This window comes from Taeniopygia guttata, chromosome Z (genome assembly GCF_048771995.1).
Source record: "Taeniopygia guttata chromosome Z, bTaeGut7.mat, whole genome shotgun sequence".
Lineage (NCBI taxonomy): Eukaryota > Metazoa > Chordata > Aves > Passeriformes > Estrildidae > Taeniopygia > Taeniopygia guttata.
In genome coordinates, this window is record NC_133063.1 from 54,035,188 (window position 1) to 54,059,645 (window position 24,458).

The 24,458-nt window shown below is 38.7% G+C and overlaps 1 protein-coding gene across 4 annotated transcripts in view; it reads left to right on the top strand.

Annotated features, from left to right (window-relative positions):
- ITGA2 (integrin subunit alpha 2) overlaps positions 1-24,458 on the top strand; it is a 67,268-nt gene that overhangs the window by 14,734 nt on the left and 28,076 nt on the right. For 2 of the 4 annotated variants that reach the window (XM_030258974.4, XM_041711048.2), the window contains exons 2-11: positions 4,205-4,328; positions 12,106-12,215; positions 13,119-13,210; positions 16,725-16,839; positions 17,228-17,355; positions 18,492-18,640; positions 19,496-19,646; positions 20,061-20,226; positions 21,506-21,579; positions 22,933-23,071. In XM_030258974.4, coding sequence (XP_030114834.1) covers positions 4,205-4,328; positions 12,106-12,215; positions 13,119-13,210; positions 16,725-16,839; positions 17,228-17,355; positions 18,492-18,640; positions 19,496-19,646; positions 20,061-20,226; positions 21,506-21,579; positions 22,933-23,071 — 1,248 coding nt within the window. The other 2 variants (XM_032744575.3, XM_030258975.4) reach the window with 2 other exon arrangements.

A 24,458-nucleotide genomic window follows, 5' to 3' on the forward strand; every position in this document is an offset into this window, starting at 1 on the left:
AAGCTTTAGGCTTGTATCTAGCTTCCTTTGTTCCATGGAGTCTGTTTACTTGACTGTAAATAAAGTGCCATTTACAGACAGAAGTTAGGAAGTGGATTTTTACTTGCTCGACTAATCTCTCATCATGATCATTAGGTCACAAAGTAGAAGTCTGTCACCAAAAGCTATTAAAATCCAGATAGTGAACTAGTTTTCTTTATTTCAAGATTCTTAAATTATCAAAGTTCATTGCCTGAAGGCAGCAACAGACCCTGAATCATTCCAGCCTAGAATATACAGTACTTTGAACCTAGATACTTCAGTGATTGGTACCCTTTTAACGTGTAAGAGACTCTCTTATTTTGCACGGGCTTAAAATAGGTCTAAAGGAAACTTAGAATTTTCTCTTTTTTTGGCTGCAAATACTTGAGTTTCTTTTTATAGATACTATATTAAGATAGATGTACAAAATGGATAAAAGATGTCTTTATAGTGCAAGCACTATATAAGATGGAGGAAAATGGCAGGAAAAATGCCTACTATGTTATTGCCAGTATATACTTGCTAGGCCCAAGCCAACTAAGATTTGTGTGGAATAGATCTAAAAAGTCTGCTGACGATTATAAAAATGTGGAATTTAAAATGTGACTGAAAGACGCTGAAAGTAGGTTTTTGGTTTTTTTTTAATAATGGTTGTGCTGATTCAGATTGTGTTTTCCAGCATTTCTGCGTTGATTTTTGCAAAGCAGTTGTGGGTGAGAGGCAAAGCTGATCTGTAAGAACACTGCAGAAAACAGCGTGTCCTCAGAGGCTGGGTTTTATGGTTGCTTTTTTTTGTTCGCTTTTCACTGTCCTTGACAGGCTGCCTGTCTGGAAAGTGAACATGATAGAGGCAGATTTGAATGCTGCACTTGTGCAAATTATTAAAAATAATAAAATCAAGCCCCAGTGGTAAATGGGAAGGAAGGATGGGTGAAACCGTTCAGCGAGAAGAAGGCCTGTGTCACACCATGGGAAGAGAAAAAAGACATTGTTTCAGTAAGCTGTGGTGAAGCCCAGGGGAGCTACAAGTAGCTGAAGCTGCCCAGAGCAGGGACAGGCAATGTCCTTGCTCCTTGGAATAAGTCCCCATCTTGGAGAAAATAGGACCACATTGAGTCCTGGGAGGTTCAGGGATGGATGTTAGACACTGTGGTGAGTGGTCAAGGGAGAAGATGAACAGGCAACACATAACCTACCACACATTTTGCTGACCCCATCTGACTTTTTACAGCACCCCAGAGGAATTTGAACCATAGGGCCTTTTCTTCAGGCTGTTGGCTGTCATACTCACCTTGGACACAAATTAGAAACATCTTCCATGTATTTGCACCAAAGTTTTCCAGTGCACTCAGCAGTGTTACCATTTGGTTTTCAGTGTGAATTGACATTAAGTGTGTAACAGTCCAGAGAGCCAAGAGTTTTTCTCTAAATGTCACTGGATTTTGGGTCAGATTGGAACTGTTTATTATTCAAGATTGCTTCCATCTTTCAAGTTTGAAAGCCAGGGTTTATTTTCATGTACAACATAAAATGTGGAGGGTTCTTCTTCAGTATTTACATGCAGGATGATGCTGTGGTATAGTCTCGTTTAGTCTCTTGAGAATGGGAAACTGCTAAATCATGCTTGATTTCTGACTGAGGATAATACAATTTAACAACAGACACAAAGAAAAAACAAAACAGGGAATGACATGAAAAAATGTTTTTATAAAATACAAGTATATTAGATCACAAAGGAATTACTGGTAGTTGTTGATTACTATCTCAATACACCATTTCCTTATCCTCACAACCCAGACATAAACTGTGATTATATGAGGTTGTGTTTAGTGTCAAAAGACTTGCAAAACAAGGTAATGAGTCTGTACACATTCTCTTTTCCAGTCTTAAATAGCTTGACTCAAGAAATATATTTATCTCTAAGGATGTTTCTCCATCTTCTAGCAATGGGTGACTTCTTGCTTTCCAGAGACTGACTGTAGATGTGGTTGTTTGAGATAACTAATATATGCTTTCCTGTTTGAATTTGTGGTTAAAAAGTGGTAACCCTTTAGAGCTGTATTTAGTCTTCCGCTAGAGATCCTCCTTTTTTGAATATTGAGGGCAGGGGTACAAAATACACTTTTTACAGGTCATGAACTTTGCCTGCAAACCTGTGATTGTGATTTTAATATTTTCACTATGATTTTATTACCATTCTTACTATTACAATTCAGCTATTGTGATGGGCTGTTTCATGCTGATATAAACCCTATTAACCTCTCTTCCAAAACTGCTCATGGGACCTGGGAGATAGTGATACCAACAGTAAGCTCCCATCAAAACTAGAGAAATGGTTAGAATTTGAGATTATATTTTTAAGATGCCATCTCTCCTTAAAGTATCTTTGTTGTAAGGATTATTGAAAAGGCTGCTTCTTTACTACACAATGACTCATACTAAGTAATCGTGGTGAGGCATATTTGTGTGTAAAGCAGATAAAACTCATTCTGTCTGGGCACACAGGAAGGGAGGGGAAACATGAGGGACATTGTTTAACCCATGAGCAGCTCTGTGAACCTGCCTCATCTAGGAACCTCAGGGAGTGGCTGCACAATGCAATCACAAGTCATTATTTCTTCCATCATTGCCATTTTTGGACGCTTTTCAGGAGCTCTGAGGTGTTCCTCCGTTGGGCTGTAGCTTGTTCCTGGAATCCCACTGTTGTCTCAGTTCTTCCACCTCCACACTGGGGAAGGAGTTACCTACTCACAGCAGAGTCCCTCAGGGGAGTCTGGTCTTTTCCCTGCAGCCTTCCCAGTGCGTATTCTCTTAGGTATCAACCTACAGTTCTTGATCAGAAAAAGATCAGGCCCTTTGTGAATGAGGAGTGGACTCCCATGTCCTACAAAATCAATTTTGTCCCCAGTTCACATAGCCGGTTCCTTCCAAAATGGCATGGAATGGCACGCCATTATACCCAGGCACATAAGCGACCAAGGAAAAGCAATTAAGAACAAAACCACAGCTAAGTAGAATTGCAATGTTAATGTCACAATTTATTAATGCTGTTCTACATTGCATGTTTATAGTTCTAAGTTTTCCTGTTTGGACAACTGTTCAGACTGTTTGGACTGAAAACAAAGGCTTCTGGCATGATAATGAAATTACTCAGAAATTTAGGTTTTATGATGCAGCAGATAATCTCACTTTTATTCCAGTGCTGCAAACTCAAATATAAACAGTATGAGCAGGTACAGTCAGGGCATTTTGTTTGAGCACAAAAAGTTGAGGTGAATGGAGTTGCACCCAGCTGGTGGATGGTCACAAGTGGTGTTCCAAGGCTCAGTTTCGCTTTGATATCTCCATTGCCTGGATGAGGGGATCAAGTGCATGCTCAGTCAGATTTCAGGTGACATCAAGTTGGGTAGTGGGAGTGTTTATCTGCCTCACATCCTCTGCAGAGGGTCTGGACAGGCTGCATCAATATGCCAAGGCCAATGGTATGAGGTTCAGCAAAGCCAAGTGCTGGGTCCTGTCCTTGGGTCACAACAGCCCCAGGCAGTGCCACAGGCTGGGGCAAAGTGGCTGGAAAGGACGTGGGGGTGCTGGTGACAGCAGCTGAACATGAGCCAGGGTGTGCCCAGGTGGCCAAGAAGGTTGTCAAGTATTGAAATCCTCTTCCCAGGAAAGTGATGGAATCACCATCCCTGAGAGTTTTTAAAAGATATTTAGCTGTAGCACTTGGAGACATGATTTATTGGTGAGTTTGGCAGTGGTTCAGCAAGGTTTTTCCAACCTAAAAAATTCTGTGATTCTAGTGTACCTCACCAGGCTGTTGATGTGTTTGCTGTGCCATAAGCTTAACTCATGCCTGAAGGTAAAGGAGGATAACAGACGTCTGAATCACACATTTTGCTTCTATTCAGCTAAAACATTCCCATTAGTAACGCTGCAACTTTTGTTAAGCCAAACAGTGAATGAGTCACTGATCTCTGCCCACAGAAATGCAACACACATAAAGAGAGCTACAGAGGCATTTCACATGGCCAGGGTACTGTAGCAATATCACAGTTTTTTCAAGCATGTGTCAAAGGCTGTATTTATTTTCTTCTGTTGGGGGAGCTGTCGCAGATGAAGAGCCTTTTTCACTGGGATCAAAATTCTTCTTTAATTGCTTCTGTTATAATCTTTCTGTTAACAGGCATTCTTCATAAATGCTGTGAAGCCTACAATGTTGGGCTCCTGGAAGCAAAAATATTTTCTGGTCCACCAAGAGAGCAGTTTGGATATGCAGTTCAACAGTTTATAAATGAACAAGGCAAATGGTAAGCATTTTGAATGGCTGGGTTTATGTCCAGCTAAAAGGTTAAGTATAAAATGTTGCAACTCTTAGTATTTCTTTTATAATTCCATATCTCATTTATAGAGATTCTGGCTAATTAGTTTTTATATTAGAGCTATATTTTTACAAATAAATACTTAATGTTATTAAACCAAAAGTTGAGATATTCTAAAAGCATATGCATGTGATGATTTATGCCTTTTTCCTTAACACCATATAACCCAAGGTCTTTCTTATGGTAATTTTTTACTTTATCTCCAATACTCTAATTTCCTTAGGCTTACAGTTTCTTTAGAATTCTAACTTGCATTTCCTTCCTTTGTGTAACCAGAAGATCTTTGTTACACTTTATGTATATGTAGGATATTCTTCCATTTTAACATTTGTTAAGGTCAAAACAAATTATCAGGGCTAGTGAGTTTTAATTATTAATATTAAAATTAAATTAAATTGATATAATTTTGTGTCTGATACAGTATTAACTGTTTGCTTCTCAAGGGATGGTGTATTTGGATGTATGTGATAACACTATATAGCAAGGTCTTGTGTTTGCTACATCTCTTCAGCCACAAAATTTGACCTGAAATCCACTGTTGCCATAACATTGGACTTAATGAGCAATTAGTAAAATATTTTTCCTAGTAATGTTGGTTTAAATGAGAACTTTTAACATATTATTGGGAATAAACACATTTAGTGGAAGACACGTTGTTTTCTCTTCTGCAACCTCAGCAGGCACAAATCTTAAGGTATCTTTATGTGTAAGGACTGTAAGTCTTTGAAAGCAGTTGAGAACGACTGAGCTCTTCAGTGGCTGTGTATACATGGGTTTAAGTCTAGAGCAGAAAGTTACACCAGATTGTACATATTATGGTATGCTGAGACACTTCAGACCAGTCATCCTCCATGGACTGGAGCTGTGTCACAACCCAAACAGCAACAAACTGGCAGTTCTGCTTTTGTGACAGCAGCCTCAGTAACTGCACTTTTTTCAGTACAGAAAAAGTAAGATGCCGCACGTGAAAATGTATTTTGCAGTTCAAGTTTGGAAAAGCCAGCACAGAGTTACTGAGGCAGCTGAGAGGTTTGTGGCGGCGCTGCTCAGAGGCACTGTGCCGCTGCTGTCAGCTGCACATGCAAACGTGCAACTCTGACTTCTCAGCAGTGTTTTCTTCCAGGGACCAGGAGACATAGCGAGAGAAGACCAGAGCTGTAGTCTCCGAATTAAAATATTGGCATTTTCTTTCCTTCAGCTGAGTAGGTTTCCAACCTACCAAAAAAACAAACAAAACAATACAAAACAAAACAAAACAAAACAAAAAAAAAAAAACAAAAAACAAACCACTCAGCTTCTGTGTAAAGCCATTGAAGGAGAACAGGAATGTGTGCCTGTACTGAATTGAACGGTTTTGCCTCATACATAGAGAAATTGTTGTGTTTTATACTTCTAATGGGTTTTTCTGAAAGCTTGCAGAATAAGCAATAGCTGCCTGATCCATTCAAGCTATTTATGTTTTATATTTCCCTGTTTTCCTCCTCCACTACCACTTTTGGATAATGTGCGCTGGATAGAAGGGAAAGGAAAGTAACTTTGGTAACTTTGGTTTAACTTTTCCTACCTTACAGAATCACAGAATCATTTAGGTTGGAAAAGACCTTTATGATCATGGAGTTCAACCTAATTTTCTCCTAAGTATATGAATATTTTGAATCTGGTAAACTCTTCTGTATGTAGGCACTTCACCATTAGTTCTTTCACTGCATACTCTCTGACCTATCTCCAAAAATCAGGGAAATTTCATCAGCTTGTGTTCAAAGTAACCAGGACTTGTTAGAGACTTGTTAGAAGAAAAGCCCTTTTCAGTCTCCCACTCAAAAACTCATTAGACAAGCTTAAAAAAATGTGAACCGTGTTCTACTATCTTGTTCTCTTAATTTCTAGGCTATTTTCTTTCTCTTGGGACAATAGAGCTTTTTCTTGTGTGCATTACTAAAAACAAACAAACAAATTAAAACCCAAAGCAAAAAACACAACCAAATAGACAAAAATAAACCCCAACCCAAATAGAACATTCCATCTCTTTCAAGTTGTTCAGTAGAGTTGTTTCCTCCTATGAGCAATGCAGAGGCTGTAGCCCATGCGCAGAGTTCTTGTTGACATGGCTGAACTGGGAACAAGATAAACAGTCTGAGATAAGATCAGGGTTATTTTTCTGTCTGAGGGGAGCGTTTATCATCATATGCTTTTGTGAAGATGTCGTCACTGTTGGCAGCAAGAATGTGATGTATCAGAAAACTCTGTCCAGGCACAGAGAAGGGGCTGCTCACTGCACTGCTGGGGTGCCATCTCTCCCCAAAGGGAGGTTATCCAGAATCTGAGGTCCACAAGAAATTTTATCACTTTCTAGATTTTGCTTGATAAGTTCACAGGGTGCTATATAAAATACAGCTTAAAAAAAACCTCCTGTGCTCTCACAAAGAGTACAAAGGAGAGATACAGCAGATGGAAGTTATATTATTCAGCAGTATTTCTGGGAGGTGCATCTCCTGAGGCTGTAAGAACTAAAGAAATGATAAAGAAAGAATTTTTGCAGAATTGTTACTGGTTTTCACTTTTGCTTGGAGATGAGTTCAGAGAGAAGAGGGAAGCCAGTCCAAAAGGGAATGCAGGACTATTAAAGAGTCTGGTACATGTTGGGATGCTGTGGCACAAGCCACCAAGGAAGACTTTTTATGTTAGAGACAGGATCTAGTATAACTGGGCACTGATCTGCTGTGCATTGATGAGCCTTGATGGCGTGTCATACTCATAAATAAGGAAAAACTTGCAAGTCAAGCACAGCTCAAGCTTTTCACAGTTTCTGATGGGAATTTTAAAACAGGAGTCTTTAATGAACTTGAGGAAAATTGTGAATACCAATGAAAACTCATCAATTAGAAAAGCAGTTCATCACACAAGTAATTAGCCACCATCAAAACATAATTCAGTTTATGCTGTGGTTCTACCTGTCAAGAGGTCTTAAATCTTAAATTGAGACTTAAATTTCTGTTGTTTTATAAATATAATTTTTTAGAAAGCCAGATTGTACCCTATCAAATTCATCTTGAATGCACATTCCCTGAACAGTATCTGACAGTATATTCCTCAGATGTAGCCACATTTACTTCATGCTGATAGTTGATTTTATAGCTTCCTCAGGTGAGGAAGATTGAAATAGTTGTAGATAGCTGTGAAATGCTTTTTCTTACACACATGTCTTCAGATACATGCTCAGCTGTGTCTGTGTGCTTAGAATTTGCAATTTTAAAAATTATTTTGGTTTTGAATTTATATTGTAGGATTTTTGTCTTTAAATATTTTGTTTCATCTCGAATGTCACTAATGACACAATAAGCAAGTGCACAAAATGCACTTACTGATGTATCTCATAATTATTTCACTATCAAAAGTATTTTGAGAAATCATTGCCTACTGTTCACTGGTCACCAAATATAGTGGCCTTTCTCCTGAGGTTCTGTACGGCCTCTTCAGACCGATAAGACATTTTGCCAAAAAGACACATTTCTGTATGTACTTCTATTGAAATCAGTACATTTTCAAAGCTTTCTGATTTTAATGAGGAAGGCCATTTCTTTTGAGGAGGATATTTTAATTTTTTTTTTTTCCCCTCCTAACAGAAGCTGCCATTGTTGCAGCTCTGTCTTTTCAGTGCCAGAACCACTACTAATGCTGAGTTCTTTACCCAGTTTTGTTTCCCCGACTGCATGCACCACAGTTTGCCCTTTTCCTGCTTGCAGAAGCTCTGGTTGTTTGTTTCTAGGACTTCTGAGTTTATCATTCAAACTCTCTTGCCATAGCTCACTGTAGTTTTTGAACTTCTAATTCTTTTTAAAAGGATCAAAAGTTTTAGATGGTGAAAAGTGTTTTAGTGTGTGCAGAGAAGCATCTATGAGCATGAAGAGTTTTCTGGTCTTCATATCTGCTCATCACTTCCTGTAATTGTAGGAAAAAGGCCAGATGATCTAAGAGGTTCTTTCTACTCTTATTTTCCTATTAGCCATCTTTGTGTTTAGAAAACAAAACACAACACAATAAAAGAAGAGAAGAGAGAAGACAAAAATAAAGAAACTAGAAAATACAAAACATGCTCTGGCAACAGCTGGGAATTCAGCCCTTTACTATGAATTCTGATTTTGCTTTCTGCTACATCACAGTTTGCTGATTACTGGCTTTGTCATGGTGTAATTTCCCAGAAATAATTCCTGTTGTACTTTGATCTGCCACTCCTACAGCTTGTGTGGTAAGGCTGTACTTCATTTGACTTCCTAGTGCCATTGCTTTGTACACAGTGTTGTAGAATGATTAGGGAGATGAATAATAACATCAGTAGCAATATTACATTATACTCACTATAGTATTTTGTAAAGACGGTCTGCAAGGACATATAAAGGGGTTTTGTGAAAATAAATATTTAGCACATGGCTGAAAAAGAGCCATACTACATTATACATGACACAGTTTATTTGGAAACAAGCATTTTCAAGTATTTCCGTACTGCTTTCTTGCATTCTTTCCTGATATATTCCGTTTCGGTTTGTGTCATGTATCCTGTCTAATTACAGTAAAAAAAAAAATTGTAGTTAGCAGGATGCTAGCCAGATACTCCCTTGCTGTCTTCACTTCTGACGTTTCAGAAAGATACACGTGCATTTTCCCAGAGCAATGTTGTGTAATTCCTCACTGTAATGGTTTACGTTAATCAGCAAGTAGAGCTTTCTGATTTCTTATGTAGATTAAGGCTGGTATTAAACATTAAGTAAGGCAAAGAATACAAAAGAAATAGAAATTATGTTATTTCCTAAAGCCTTTAAAGCTGACAGTTAAAAGTAGAGGGCTAAGCTTGGCATAAGTCAGTTAATAATTTCTTCTCAGGTATGTATTGATGACAGGTTAGACTAGTTAAGTCAAATAATGCCACGGGTTTGAGAGCTCTGTTGATTTATGAAAATCACTTTCAGTAACAGTCAGTTCTAAGTGTGAATTCTGTGTATGGAGTGGCAATATTTTGGCCTGCAATATAGGTATGACATTGAGATTCACAAACTCTGCAAATCTACAAGGAACACAGAAAAATAAATGAATAAAGTAAGTCCCAGTAAACTGTGAGGAGTGCAGGACAAATGAAAGACAAATTTCTTTATTTGGTATAGATTTAAATCTGGATTTAAAATGAGAAAAGTTCATCTCATTTTGTCTTATATTTTCCTGTTTGTACTATGCAGCAACCCCACTGTTAGTTTCAGGGGTAGCAAAAGTAAAATTATCTTGTGAGTATCAAGTTTTAAGTGATAGTTCCTTGGTATAAGCAGATGTCTGGATTGCAATAAATGTTGAGGGCAGGGAAAATAGGAGGCAAATAATTCCCATGGAATGAGCAAAAGTATGCATGCTGTAAAGGAGAGAACAGCTTTTAGCAAATGCTAGAATAGAGCACGGATCATGTTTGTTTCTATGCCAATAGCAGGGGTGGAGCTTGGAGTTAGCTTGGAGATTGGCTTGGATTTGGCGTCAGCTAGTGCTCAAGCATGCTTCTGTTTCTCTTCTCACTCACTCTTGTGAGTGAAACTGTGTGCTCTGGGCTCCCAGGAAAACCTGTGCCTGCAGAGAAGTGTCAGCACAACACAGAGATTCACAGTGAGTTTCATGACCGGATGAAAAAGGATGCAGGTGGTATTTCCAAGATACAAGGCCATTTTCTGAACAGTAGCTGTTATCCTACAAGAACTGAAATCTGTTTGTCTTCTGGGAAACTTAATGAAAAATTGCCAGTGTTTATAAATGTACACAGTGCAATGTTCAGTTTGACAGTTAATGATGGAAAGCTGTTCCAGTTTCAGATACTGCACACACAGTGTTACCATCCATTTTAAAGCTCTTTCCTCTTTCCACGAAGACTCCTAACCCTTCCCTCCCATCAGCCCAGTTAGCATTTTATGCCTGTACCTAACTCAGTAGTACCTAGCAAGGTGAGAGAGTGTAACACCATGTCTTCCTCCTGTTCTTCCTCCTTCTTCCTCCTACTATTGACCAACTCCAGCCCTCTGTGTCACTGCAAGTATTTGCAGATTATGTTATCTCTTGGCACACGACCAGTGCAGTAGCTGCTTATGAGCTCTATTTATTTGGTCCTAAGCTGTGGTGATTCTGGTTTCCATTGTGCTGAAAAGGCTCAGAAACATTCATAAAATACCAAGAAAATTAGAGACCTCCTCACAGCTACTGCAATTGTTTTGATAGAAGAGGTGTTTTTATGAAGCTAAGTTGCATATTTAGAGATGCTAGAAGTACACAAAATCCTGTTCCTGCTGCCTGCATGATCACCCTTTTCCAACAAGGTAATTGAGAAGGAATTAGGCATTCTTAAAATACCCAGACACACAAAAAAGGGAATCTGAAACCAAACCCCCAGCTGAATCGATACAATAATGTTATTTGTGTTTCATCAAGGTGGAATAAACTTAAAAAAGAAAATGCAGTTTAGCAGTATTTTCTCTGAGCATACTCAAAAGGTCTAAAACTCTTTCATGTGCATCTAAAACTCTTTATTATCATAACCATTTTATTCAAACTAACATCACAACAGTAAAATCAGATGATCCCTACAAAGTTAATATGATATATATAGAAATTGCTTTAAAATATAATAATTTCACAATTTTTTTAATAGCACAAGATATATTTGTGTTAGCCACCTGTAAAATTTTAGAGAATAGCAATTTTGCTTTAAACAACCTATTGATGGACTAAAAAAAGATTATTTCTAAGTGAATTCAATATTCTCTACTGGGGCCCCATTGCTTGTCTTCCTACAGTCTCCAAAATGCATTACTTACTACCATGGCTTTTTCTGTTTGAAAATAAAGTCATATTGCTGCTGGAGCAAATACCCACAGTCCCTGCTTTTCAATAATCTGGTTTATTTTTAATAACCCTTGAGACCATCATTTAGAGACTTTTGATGAAACTAGGTGTCCTTAAGCAGTTTTCCAAGAAGGTGAACTAAACAGTTTTGTGAAGGCTTTCAGATAAGAGTCTTGAGCAGATGTTGGGGGGAAACCTTATGGCAGATGAACAAATGAGTCAGAGAACATGAATCACTTTTTGTTGCAGGCAAAATTATCCTAAGTATTAACTTTCTTGTTCAGGATTACAGACTTTATGGAGCAGATTGTTAAAACCTGCAGTATTTTCTTTCTGATTCAGTGTTATCAAGGTGTGGTAGTGCTCAAGCTCAGACATAAGTGTTTTATTGTTGCTGAGAAGATCCTGTAGAAAATGCTTCTATCAGTTAAAAGAATAATGTAAAAGGAATCAGTTAGCCATTAGCTGATGGAACAATAAGTAATATATATCTTGATCCCCAACATATATATTTTTATGTTTCTATGTATATTAGTACCTTCACTGTATTTCTTCTGACCTATGACATAATGTCACATTAAAAATGGTACACGTGTTGGAAGGCAGATGAATCCCCAAAGACTCTCCCATTCTTCTCCACCAAAGCTGCCCCTGGTGAATCCAGTGCAGTGTATTGACATGCAAGTAAAACTTTGGAACAGTTCTGGAGAAGATTCCCACACCTGAATGCCTTGGGTGCTCGTGAAAGCCTCTCTATCTCGTACCCATAGTGTGCCATGCAATGCTGCTGAACTTTTTCAGTATGGTTAAGGACCTAATGAAGTTCCTTTTCCTTTAGGTTGTTAGTTGGTTCACCCTGGAGTGGCTATCCTGTGAACAGAACTGGAGATATATATGCATGTCCTGTTGGTGTGTCCAAAAACACATGTAAAAAATTGAATTTACAAGGTACGTTCTAACAGTGTCTTGCTGCACTTGTTCAGTTTTCCCTTGTGTTTGTATGAGGCCAGTCTACCTTATTAAAACTTTCCTTAACTAGCTGTCTGCATAATCTCAGATTCTGTGGAGGTGTGTGTGTGTGCTGCAAGGCCTCAGCGCTGATGAGATGTGTCTGTCTGAGCAAAAATTGGTGCCTGCCACTGGACTCAGGCCAGGTGGTTTCAGGTGCTGGAGGCACTGGGGTCTCAGTGTCACCCACTGGAGCACCTGGGGTCTTTACCCTCCAGCCAAGGGGCAGGAGCACTGTGGGTCCCAAAGCTGGTGGGTGCAGGCTCCCTGCTGGCATCCAGGGGCAGGTGCCTGTCCCTGTCCTGCCTAAACCAGGTAGGCGTGTGTGTCTGTGTTTGCAAGCTAGTTATAAAATGGAGTTCAAGTCTGGATACAGTGAAAATATGAGGCAGCTGGGTGTGCTGAGATGCCTCCTTTCTGATTATTTGTGGTGCAGATAATTTCTGCCCTCCCCTGTCCCTTCCATTTTTTTGTCTAAAGCCTGATACTGGATCAGAGGAGTCTGGTGTCCTGAGGAATTTAACAGTAGCTACTCAGCTGCATCTACTCAGCCAGCCAAAAACATGCAATAGGTAGATTGTTTCTTTCTCTCTTTTGCCTTCAGCTCTCTTGAGGGCAGATACTCTAAATGGCCATACGTAATCAGTCTCTATATTTGATGGTTAGCAATTTTTTCCCCCAGACATTGGCTTTTGTTTCTTTTGTCTCAGAATTGTATGCAGCCATTTGGAAAAGCCGCCTTACATTATGAAAAATCATGTTTTTGAAACAAATTCTATATTTGTAAATTGCTTCTACATCTTATTTATTATTCTGCAATTATTTAATCTAATTTTATTTCAGCTTTAATAAATATTCCAAATGTGACTGAAATTAAAGAGGACATGAACCTTGGCTTGACTCTGATACAGAACTCAAAAACTGGAGGATTTTTGGTATGTATCAAGATCATATGTAGTACACACAGAAATTCCTGAAGAGAATTAAGAAACCAGAATTCTCCACATTTTTTCATAAGTCCAAGCTAAATGTATTTTATTATGGAGCATGGATTTCTATATCCCACTGCAATTACCTAGGGTCCAAAATAAATTGTGAAACGTATCATTAATGCAGGAAAATTGTGAGATCTCTCCTTTGTTGTTTATCTAAACATCTTATCCTAATTAATGTCTCAGTAATTTAAGTCAGACAATATAGGCAAGAATATTTTGCCATTAAATTATTTAATGCAGTCTTGTATAGTTCTGATTGTACTTTCAGTGGACTTTATATAATCTCTCCTCTATCATTCACACTTGCACAGGCACTGTTCTCCTGAGGTGTCAGTATTTCTCTATTCCCTTGGATTTGTCATGTGTTTATTTGGTTAGTGACCTTGGCATTTTCTCAGAGTATATTTCACAAACCACTGTGCTAGGAGCCTGCAAAATAGAATTCTTATTTGAAAGGAAATGGATGCCTCTTTAATATGCTATTTTATGATCCTAATCATAAGCATGAAAACTCTTGGTGTGTAGGTGTATTTCAGTTTGATGTAGCCATGTGCAGTGTGTAAGTAAAACAACAAAATACAGAGATAAGAGCTCTAGGGTGTCCTTAAGCTTTGTATTTTTCAATGTGTCTTCCTAGTAATCACAAAAATATTCAAGTATTCATTAACATGTAGTTCAGTTTACTGAAGTACTTAGAAGTACACCTCATTCCAACCTTTCCAGCAGTTCTCATGTAATGAGTAAAGTTAATCATACCTTCAAACTACAGCAACAGTAATTTTCCTGACTTGTGGCTTGAAAAGGCCTTGATTAAAAAAATCTTATTCTCTCTCCTGAATAATACTTTCAATTACTGTTAATGTCCTATGCACACTCACTTTTAGTCAGTATGAGTAACTTCAGTGTTTTAAAATGTCTCATGCAGGGAAATTTGTATTTTCTAATAACATTTGAACTTCTCTCCGTTAAAAAGTATTTCCTGATCCACGTTATTGATTGATTCTCCTTAAATTGCATGGATTAAAAAAAAAAAAGAAACAAACCTACAAAAAGCCAGGTTGAATTCTAAGACATAAACAGTCACATCTTCATCAACAAGAGTTTTTTTTTTTTTTTTATATATAAGGAGAACAAGGTACTGGAGACAGGTGCTTATCTGGGACTCAACCTCAACAAATACCTAAAGCCCCATGGCTTAGTTGTGGCAGGTGTTGAACCCCATGCATGGACTGCTTGCTTGTATTTGCAAGCTGCTTTCAGCTGGGACTTTGCTCCAAGACGCTCTCTGTGGCAGCTGGCCTGTGTGATGGCTTTGGGGGTTATTTCAGGGTTTCCTCCTCCCAGCTCACCATTCTCCTTCCTCCTGTGGCCTCTCTCAGCCTCCATCTTCCTGTCCCGGTGCTCAGTCCCTGGGCTCTTTGGCTTGGGAGTGTGACTTCAGGCTGGCATGTCTGTGCTGCAGCTCCTGAGTCCTGCTGGTTCGGCTGTTGGATGGCAGGGGAATGCTTCCCACAGGTATTCTAAGTACAAGGCAGTAATTTCCCACACGTTCATTACATTTTTCTGAGGCATGCTTAGTCCTGTTGGAGAGGTGCTGAAGAATTTCACTGACAGTTAACAAAGTTTTTCTGGATTTCCAATCTATATTTTTATCAGATTGTTTACTGGGCAGTGCTGCGCCTTTAGTTGAAAGCAGCAGCTCTCATCTCCCTGCATGTAAAATCTCCCTTTTCTATCTGACAGCTCACAACCACCTTTCTCCTTTGCCTTGCTAAACAAATACAGAGTTTTTTGGCTGAAATGTTCTTTTTAAAATATGTCTCTCTCAAACATCAGTGATCAGGTCTCTGCTGTATTCCATTTGAGTCTTTCCTGGGCACTACAGTGTACTTGGTATTTCTCCGACTCAATAGCTTCTTGTCACACATCTTTAAGCCATATTTGCTTTGTATGCTGGCCGCATGTTTGCAGATACCCTGCAGTCATCCTGTGCCCAATCCATGCGCTTTTCTCCCTTCCATTCAATTACCTTCCAGTTTATGCCCAATTTCCTAATGTTAGTCCTGAAGGGCAAGTCTCTGCCCCTTTATAACTTTGTGCCTTTCAAGTTCATCTGTCCTTGATATGTGATCTCCCCTTCAGTAATGATGCATCTTAAATTTCTGACTTAAGCAAATGCTAGAACATTAATTTCTCCCCTTTTTTGTTCCTCAGATGATCAACAAAAATTATTAGAATACTTTTGCTTTTTGCTCCAAGATTGACATTACTTGAACTACCACCAATACAGAAAAAAAGTTAGAAAATGGGCAAATAAGACTGATCTAAAAAGAACTTTTTATTAATTTTAAAGGCTAGTAACTCTCCTCCAGCTTCAAAGAGATGATTTATTTTGTACCTTTCACCTCTATAAAAATCTATCTTTTTCAGTATGAGCAAACCATGCCTCGTGTAGCAGCTATAAAAAGCACTTATCTCAGGATCAAATAATGTGGATATACTTCCTTTCTCATCTAGAAAATCCGCCATCTGGTCAAATATCTTAGGATAGTTTGATGTTGTCTCTCAGTGAGAAACCAGTGGGTGATTTAGCTCATTTTCAACTTACTTTTGAATTTACTTTTTTCTGCTCTCTGGTATTCTTGAGAAAAGTCCCTCTTTTCCTAAATAAAGGTGGGTGCAACCAGAGTGTATATATAAGGAAGCTATAATTTCTCACAGAACGGTTGGAGAGAGGTTATGTAGAGGTTATGTTTATTTCCTCGAGTTTATAATGTTTTCTTTGAACAAGGAAATACACCCACATCGACTCGCCACCCCAACCCACACACACACACACACACACACAGCTCCCCCTATATTCTCACGGCAAGATACCGTCTTAATATGTGGTTGCTATCAGTACATATAAAAATGTATAAAGACGTAAATGACAGCAGGTTGATCCAGCTGAAAATACTTCTATTTCAGGAGACCGTTTCCAGCAGCGAAGCAGGGTCATTTTCTCCCAAAGCCAACAAAACACGTAGCGGGGGGGATGCGCGGCCAGGGGCAGACCTCTCCCGCTGGTGTGGCTGAATGGGACGGTGCTCACCGCGAGGCGGGAGGTGGTGCAGCTCGCCCCGTGGATGCGAGGTGAATTCCCGCTGGGAGGAGGTCTGCGGAGGGCTCCGAGCTGCCGCCCCGCTCCGCTCCCGGTCCCGCTCCGCTCCCGCCCGGGCGGGCCGCGGGGCGCTGCCGCCACCCGGCGGCCGCCGGCGGCGCTGCAGCGGGCCCGCGGGAATGGCGCTCCTGGGGGAGCTGGGTCAGAGGGTGACGCCGGCTGTGCCCGCACCGACAGAGCCTCGCTGATCCCATGTGCCTGCCGTCCTGCTGGTGGTAGCTTTGTGTATAGATATGGTGAGACAAGTATCTGTTATTTTTATCGTTTCTTTTTGCTGCTATTTTTTTCAAGACTTGTGGTCCCTTGTGGGCACAGCAGTGTGGAAGACAATACTACGCAACAGGAGTTTGTTCTGAAATCAGCCCAAGTTTTGAGATCCTAAGAAGCTTTTCTCCAGCTGTTCAAAGTAAGGCAACATGTTCAAAACAGATTCAATTTCAAACAAACAAACATATCAAACAAAATCAAGAGATATTGTGCTGGGGACTGTTAATTTTGATATCTTAAAGAAAAAAGTATGTGCCAAAAGCAAAATCCTGGGATTGATATGCAAAGACTGACAAATTGCAACCCAATGCTGATGTAAATATGGTCTTAATCATCTGTATACAGAGGTATTATGCCAGTGCAGGCTTAAAACCTGCGTATTCTCCTATCGTGAGTTCTCATTCTGGCAAAGCCTCCTGATCTGAAGTTTTGCCTGTGTGAAACCTAAATAGGCACCTCTGGATTTAACTGAGCAGTATATTGAGGCTGCAGATGCATTTAATGTCCATTTCCTATTTTTGTTTTAGAGTGTTCCTCTGTTATAGATGTTGTGGTGGTTTGTGATGAGTCAAACAGCATTTATCCCTGGGATGCAGTGCGGGCGTTTTTGAAAAAATTTGTACAAGGCTTAGACATAGGCCTTAACAAGACCCAGGTAAGTTAAAGACATATTTGAGAAATACCAAAAAAATCCAAACAAAACCTAAACCAACCAATTTTAAAGAAAACCAAACATGATTTTGTGTAACTACAGTACCTCAATCAAAGACACAAATTATCCTACTTGGTTATCCTACTCAGTGTTGGGAATTTTATCTCATAGTTATCCTATTTCAAAAGGGATTAGTAATTTGATCCAAAACATAAATTAACTGAAATAGAAGTCTGTGTTGTATCTAGGGGAGTCAGATCTCTTTCACGCATTAGATGTAAAAGTAATTGAAAATAGTCTTTGGGGATGTGATAAAAGTAGAACATACTTTTAATGGACGTTTCATATGACTCTTACTTTCCAAAGCTGCATCTTTAAAACAGGAACTTTTCCTGCTGCTTTACTCACTGATCTTTGAGGGTTTTTTTTGCTTTTGATTTGATGATGGTAAGGAAAATGTTATTGCCTTTTTTGTTTTAAACATATTCTGTCTTTACAGTTGTCCATTTTCCCTAAACAGTTCTGAGAACAAAGACTGGGGCACTGGAAATCTCTCTCCCAAAGGCTGCCTTCTTCCTTTGGCTACTTTGGAAGTGAGGTGCTTAAAAGCTAGGCTTCCTGCTCAGTTACTTCTGAACCTCACCTTTAGCATCTTCTCTTTTTTCCCTTTGTTTTAAATGCACATCTTATCTTACATCTTTAGCTTCACCTATATTAAAAATAAGTAGGGTTTGCAGTGCTGTAAAGTAACTAACCTTTAGGACTTCCTTAGAAGAAATGAGACTGAGGTGCTGTCAGCTTGTAGAACTATTGCTATTTTCTGGTTTTTTCCCAGAGCTCCTTGTATTATTGCTATCCATCAACCCTTCCGGAAGTAACCAAGCAAACATTTAATGTCTACTATTTCAGATCATTTGCAGTAACATACTGTAGCCCATAACAAATGATACAAAGTGCAAGAGCATTTTAGCTTTCTTTGCTTTTCAAATGTGTTAATATTAATTGGTTGTATATGTGTTGAAAGGGAACTGTGCATTTGCAGACTTTTTACACCAGCCTGACGCATAAGCAATCACCATGATTCTATGTAACTAATTGTAAAGCATCATAATCTAACACCGTTTTTTTTAATTGCATAGGTGGGTTTAATTCAGTATGCTAATGATCCTCGAGTAGTCTTCAACTTGAATACATATCAAACCAAGGATGAGGTTGTTAAAGCAATGGAGAAAACGTTTCAGAAGGGAGGAGATCTCACTAATACTTTCAAAGCCATTGACAATGCAAGGTGAGCTGCATTGATGATTTACTATGCAACTATTATAACTTACATGGTGATGAGAACATCTTGAATTTCATTCCCACTGGAAGATCATGTACCCAGCGCCTCTGGAGTAGGTTCCCAGCACTAGGCAGAATCCATCAGGTACATTTACAGTGTCCCATGCAGACTGGTACAGGAATATGTAAACTAGAATTGCTGAAAAGCATAGAGTTGAACTCTGCTCTAAAGGAATTCTAGCACCCAACAGAATTGCTTGTTATGTCACATATCTCTAAACATGACAGTGCATCAGAGCAGACAAGGTTTTAGGAAAGATACAAAAATGAAAAAAGTTAAGTTTATCCAGGGATTCAGTGGGCCCAGTAACAATTGTGTTTGCAGATCAGGCTTTGGTTGATTGCAGAGAAAATAAAACCTCTTTTCTGTTGTCTGTTTGTCACTGCAGGACCATGAGTGTGAAAAAATAGGGAAAATTTAAACCAATGTTTTAGACTCTGGGCACATATACAAACTAGGTCAATTTCTCAACAGAAGATGCTGTTTTGAAGTTTAATCAAGTACAGAACTCGAGGGCAAAATACATGCTGAATTAGATGAACTTGAGAATTTTATATAGGAACAAATTCAGCTTTCAATGGAGCCAATAATTGCTGTAGTATTGAGAAGCCTATTATTAAATCTGTTCCATTCTTTTCTGAGCTTGGTGATGCTGATTCCTGTTGGCATTCCAAGTTGCTTCTTATGCACTACAGAAGTAACTTGTTCTAATTCTAAGTAATGGACACATCCATTACAGTATATGTGCTGGATTCCATCCTTTATGGATTGATGTGTGACAAACCCAATGTTTTATAACAGACAGTATGCCTTCTCAGCTGAGTCGGGAGGACGCCCGACAGCCACAAAAGTCATGGTTGTTGTGACAGACGGTGAATCACATGATGGCTCCAACTTGAAAACAGTGATAGGTAAATGCAATGAAGACAATATAACCAGATTTGGCATTGCTGTAAGTAATACTGAAATTATACATTACTGCATGTTTGAGAGGTTGTTTTGTTATGGATGTATCAAAGCACATGTTTTATACAAAAGTGGTATGTAATGCACACATTGTTACACTGGTGAGACTGAAGCAAAGTCACATTAATCCTCTGAACTGTTGGAAATTTTCACTGGATTAAAAAGCAAGACTAGAATTGCCTGAGCAACTTCAGTGATTTGTTCCCTTGCCAGGCATTATGTACTTTTCCTGTATGAATTGTCCCTTGCATAGGAATGAACTCTAATAAGTAATTGAGTAATATGAATAAAGGTAACTTTTTTGAAACTATGTACAATATTTGCTAATATAATACAGAAGGAAATTAAGTAGCACCATGATCTCTCTCTTCTTATGTTGCTCTTTGTTTCTCTACACAAGGTTTTGGGATACTTAATAAGGCATGAGCTTGATACTAAAAACTTAATTAAAGAAATCAAGGGAATTGCTAGTCATCCAACAGAAAAGTATTTCTTCAATGTGTCGTCTGAGGCTGCATTACTGGAAGAAGCAGGAACACTTGGAGAACGCATTTTTAGTATAGAAGGTAAAATACTCAACATCTTTGAAAAATTAGATCAGATTCTCCCAGCTGACAAGCATAGGATTTTATTTAGCTTCAGTTTGGTGCAGTATTGTGAAAGTGAGGGGGTAGCTTGAGCTGCAGGTTGCTCTCTGCTCACCAGAAGGGCTCTGGTTTTCACAGGTGCTCCCCCAGCTACTCCACCCCTAATTAGCCTGAGCTTTAAGTTAATTTATGCAGTTTGGGGAAAACATTCCCCAGCTAATGAAAATTTCTATCATATCATGGGCTTTAGACTTGGGAGCTTTTCCATATGCAAATGTATTTTTTACCACCAGAAAAATAAAGGTATCTTTGTGCTTGTGAGCTTTACCTGCGTGAATCCTAAGATATCTTAAATTAAAAAAAGAAAAACAACAAAAAACCAAACCAAACCAAAAACAGAAAAAAAACACCAAAAAACCAAGCCAACAAAAACCCACAACCCAAACAAAGCAAACCAGCAGACTGGGTTACAGAACTGAAAAAGCAATTTGTGTCGTGCCTACCAGGCCCCCTCCCTAGTACCACCCACTCTCCTGTGTATTGCTCAGAGGAAGGTGTTGCAGAGGTGACACTGAGATACTTTGGCTGTCCCAAAAGCCAGCTTTTTCATTTAAGTTAAATTCAGACCTGGCCTTGGAGATGTGTAACCTGCCCTCAACTCCCTAAGAAGCTTATGTCTGCCACTTTCCTGTGCTCAGGAAGAAATCTTCCCTTCTCTTTCACCTTCATTTATTCTTTGCTAGGCCCATGCTGCTACTCAAAGCAAGAGAATAAGTATTTTTACTGAGTGCTCCCACTGAGTTCCTATCCATCTAGCTTAGGAAATGGATGTCACAGTACAATTGCAACAGGTTTTTTTAAGTCCTATACGAAAATAAAAATTCCTATTCTGCTTGGAAGTTGTGAATATACAGTCATTAAAGCTGTTAATTTCAGTGTGTTAATGCTTCCTGGGAAACACAAAATGAGACCAGCCACAATGGCAAGACTGTGCAAACTGATTCAAACCATCTTGAGCATCACCTTCTGCCCTTTTTTTGGAAGAAACTTATAGCATGGCTCTTGGCTCCATCTTATCAATTTGCCATTAAATCCTCCAATTTTCTACTGTTTACCAGCTCTGATTTCCATTGCTTGTAAATGCTTTAGCCAAATTGGTGGATATACACGGCCCCTATATAGCTAAACTCAGAGGCAGCAAGACTGGATTTTGTGTGTTTATGTAGAGATAACCATATATGCATATCTGTTTTACCAGGTACTGACCAAGGTGATACCTTCCAAATGGAAATGTCACAGGTGGGCTTCAGTGCATATTACTCACAAAAAAAGGTATGTGAGTTTAATTATTTAATGGTACAAATAGGTGCACATATTTACACATGAGTGTAAGAAAAGAGGAATAAAAACACAGTGTCCAGTTTTAAAACTTTTTACAAGCAGGAGAATATCAAATTATTGTTTCATTTTTTTACTTAAATATATATTAATAAGTATAGTTGCATAATAGTTTGTTTTGGGTACTAATTTTGAGATGTGTTAATACAATAATTTCAGTGATTTCTGAATCACGTAGCAAGAAAAATATAAATCCTCCTTGTTTCTGACTAGCTATATTGTAAAGCTGGTAGGCAGCTACCAAAATATAAATAAATCAAATCTTATCTCTTTTAAGAGAAAATAATTTCTCTATAAATTATAAAATTAATTATATTTGTTTAAAGCATATTTCACTTAAAAATTAGAACCAAAATATCAGATATATTTTAGTGCTAACCAATTTCAAGATTATCAAATAAGCCATTCTTATGAAATCCAAATGTGATTCAAACAGTTTTCAACTGAAAATACCAGAAGATTATTTCTTTCTCATAACACTTAAAGATGAATGAAATAATTTTTATAAAACTGAATTTGTATTTGCACAAATTGAAGTTTTAAATTTTGAAGCAGTTGATTCTAAGAAATGGAAAAAAATGAGAAAAATATGGGCATGTTTTCAGGCAAATAACACAATCAATTTTATTGCAGTTTTCTGTAACAGTGTGTCCGTTTAGTGAAGAATTTTAATAACTTGAATAAACTGAACTGTGTTTGTTTTCTGTGTACGAGTATAAGATTAAGTGTTTCTGTATGAAGTATTCTGTATAATGAGCTGTGCTAATTTGGATTTTAGATTTAACTCTTCTCTCAAGAACATCTCCTTATGTAATGAATTAAACTGTATCTATTCACATCAGCTTTTCTGTGCTGTCATTGGCACTTTTGTTGTCGAGAAAGGGACTTCAGCTTTTTTGTACAGCTGCATTTGTGTGATCCTCAGTCTTCTGAGGATCGTGGGTGCATAAAAGCATGGATTTAGCAAGCACAAGCCCAGTGTGGACAGACATAGGAAATGATCACAGTGTTTAAATAAGCCCATTTTATCATGATTTGCAGTGCCATGGGAACCAAAGCAGTCACTTATCCTCTTGCAGTAGAAGAGTGATAATCCCTCGTAATGGGACAGTAAAGTCCTGCACCTAAGAAGCAACTATGAGTAGCTCCAATCAGCTGCCTGCAGGCTTTAGTCTGCATCACTGGCTTAGGCACAGTGACGTAGGAAGCTACGCATAGGACCTTCAGCTTTGCTCACACTTTTTCTAAATCAGGTAGTTCTAAAATGAAGACTTTCCTTTTTTAAAGGATGTTCTGCTGCTGGGTGCAGTTGGGGCCTATGACTGGAGTGGAACAGTAGTTCAGGAGTCTTCAGACAGAGCCACCACCTTTCCAAGCCATGTGTTTGAGAAGATTCTACAGGACAGAAATCATAGCTCATATCTAGGTAAGGGGCTGAAATACAAATCTGGAAATGTATGAAACCTTGATTAAGATATGAAGTAAGTTGGAAGGTTCTCCCCTAGCCAGATTTGTATTAAGAAATTCTTTGAGAATGTGAAAAAAAATTTTAGTCAAAAAATATTATCTTTTACTTGTCATCAGTTCATTGAATAAAAACTTGAATTTTAAAAAAAAATCCTACTAAAAAAAGCAAAATCAGTCTTTGTCACTGCTGTGGTTTAACCCCAGCTAGCAGCTAAGCAGCCACTCAAGTCAATCCTCTTAAGAGAAATGAGAATGGGGGAGTCAGAAGAGTTAAAGTGAGGGAACTTCTGGGTTGAGATACAGACAGAGATAGTGAAAGTCAAGCATGCAAGCAAAGCAAATCAAGGGATTTGTTCAGCACTTTCCATAGGCACACAGGTGTGTTCAGCCATCTCCAGGACAGCAGGGGTCCAACACACATAACTGTGATTTGGGAAGACAAATGCCATCACACTGAACATGCCCTCCTTCCTCTTTCCTCCCCCAGCTTTACATGCTGAGCATGCCACCCTATGGAATGGGACATCCCTGTAGCCATTCCTGGACAGCTGCCCTGACTGTGTCCCCTCCCAGCTCCTTGTGACCCTCCTGGCCTCCTCGCTGGTGGGACACAGAGGAGCAGAAAAGGCTTTGACACTGCGTGAGCACTGCTCAGTAGTACCTAAAACATCCCTGTGTCATCAACACTGTTTCCAGCATAAATCCAAATCACATCTCCACACCAGTTGCTGTGAAGAACTTTAAATGTATTCTATCCAAAACCAGCACAGTCACAGAGAAATAATAAATCATGGGATTTGAAAAGACTGCTTAGTGAATCATACTGATCATTATGAGTTGCTTCTGATACACAGTTCGATGTGGATGAGAAGCTGATTGATCTTCTGTTGTTTCATGTGTGCTTGCTGTTCTCTTAGCCTTTTCCAGTTCAGTTTATAGATTTTGAATATTGCTGCCACTCAATAGAGGATTTACTTACAATCTCCATGTGTATTTTTGACATGCTTTTATGACCCAATAAAGCCAGTCTGTATTCTCAGTTCCTTGGAACTATTTTCGGTAACTGTTTTTCAACATGCCTACTCTGCTGTTCCATCCCTGAATAATGCTACTACATTAAGCATCTATGACTTTCTCATTCTTAAAGATATTTAATAATGTGCTCTTTTTGCAACTAACATACTCTCTTTTTCCACTATGGCTCAGCATTACTTGCATCCAACAAAATTAATAATTCTAAACCCAAGCAAATGAGCAGTAGCTCTTTGTGCACATATGACCTCTTTAGACTTTGTCTTACTTCATTTTCTTAATAATTTTTTAAAACTCAGGTAATTTCCTTACTC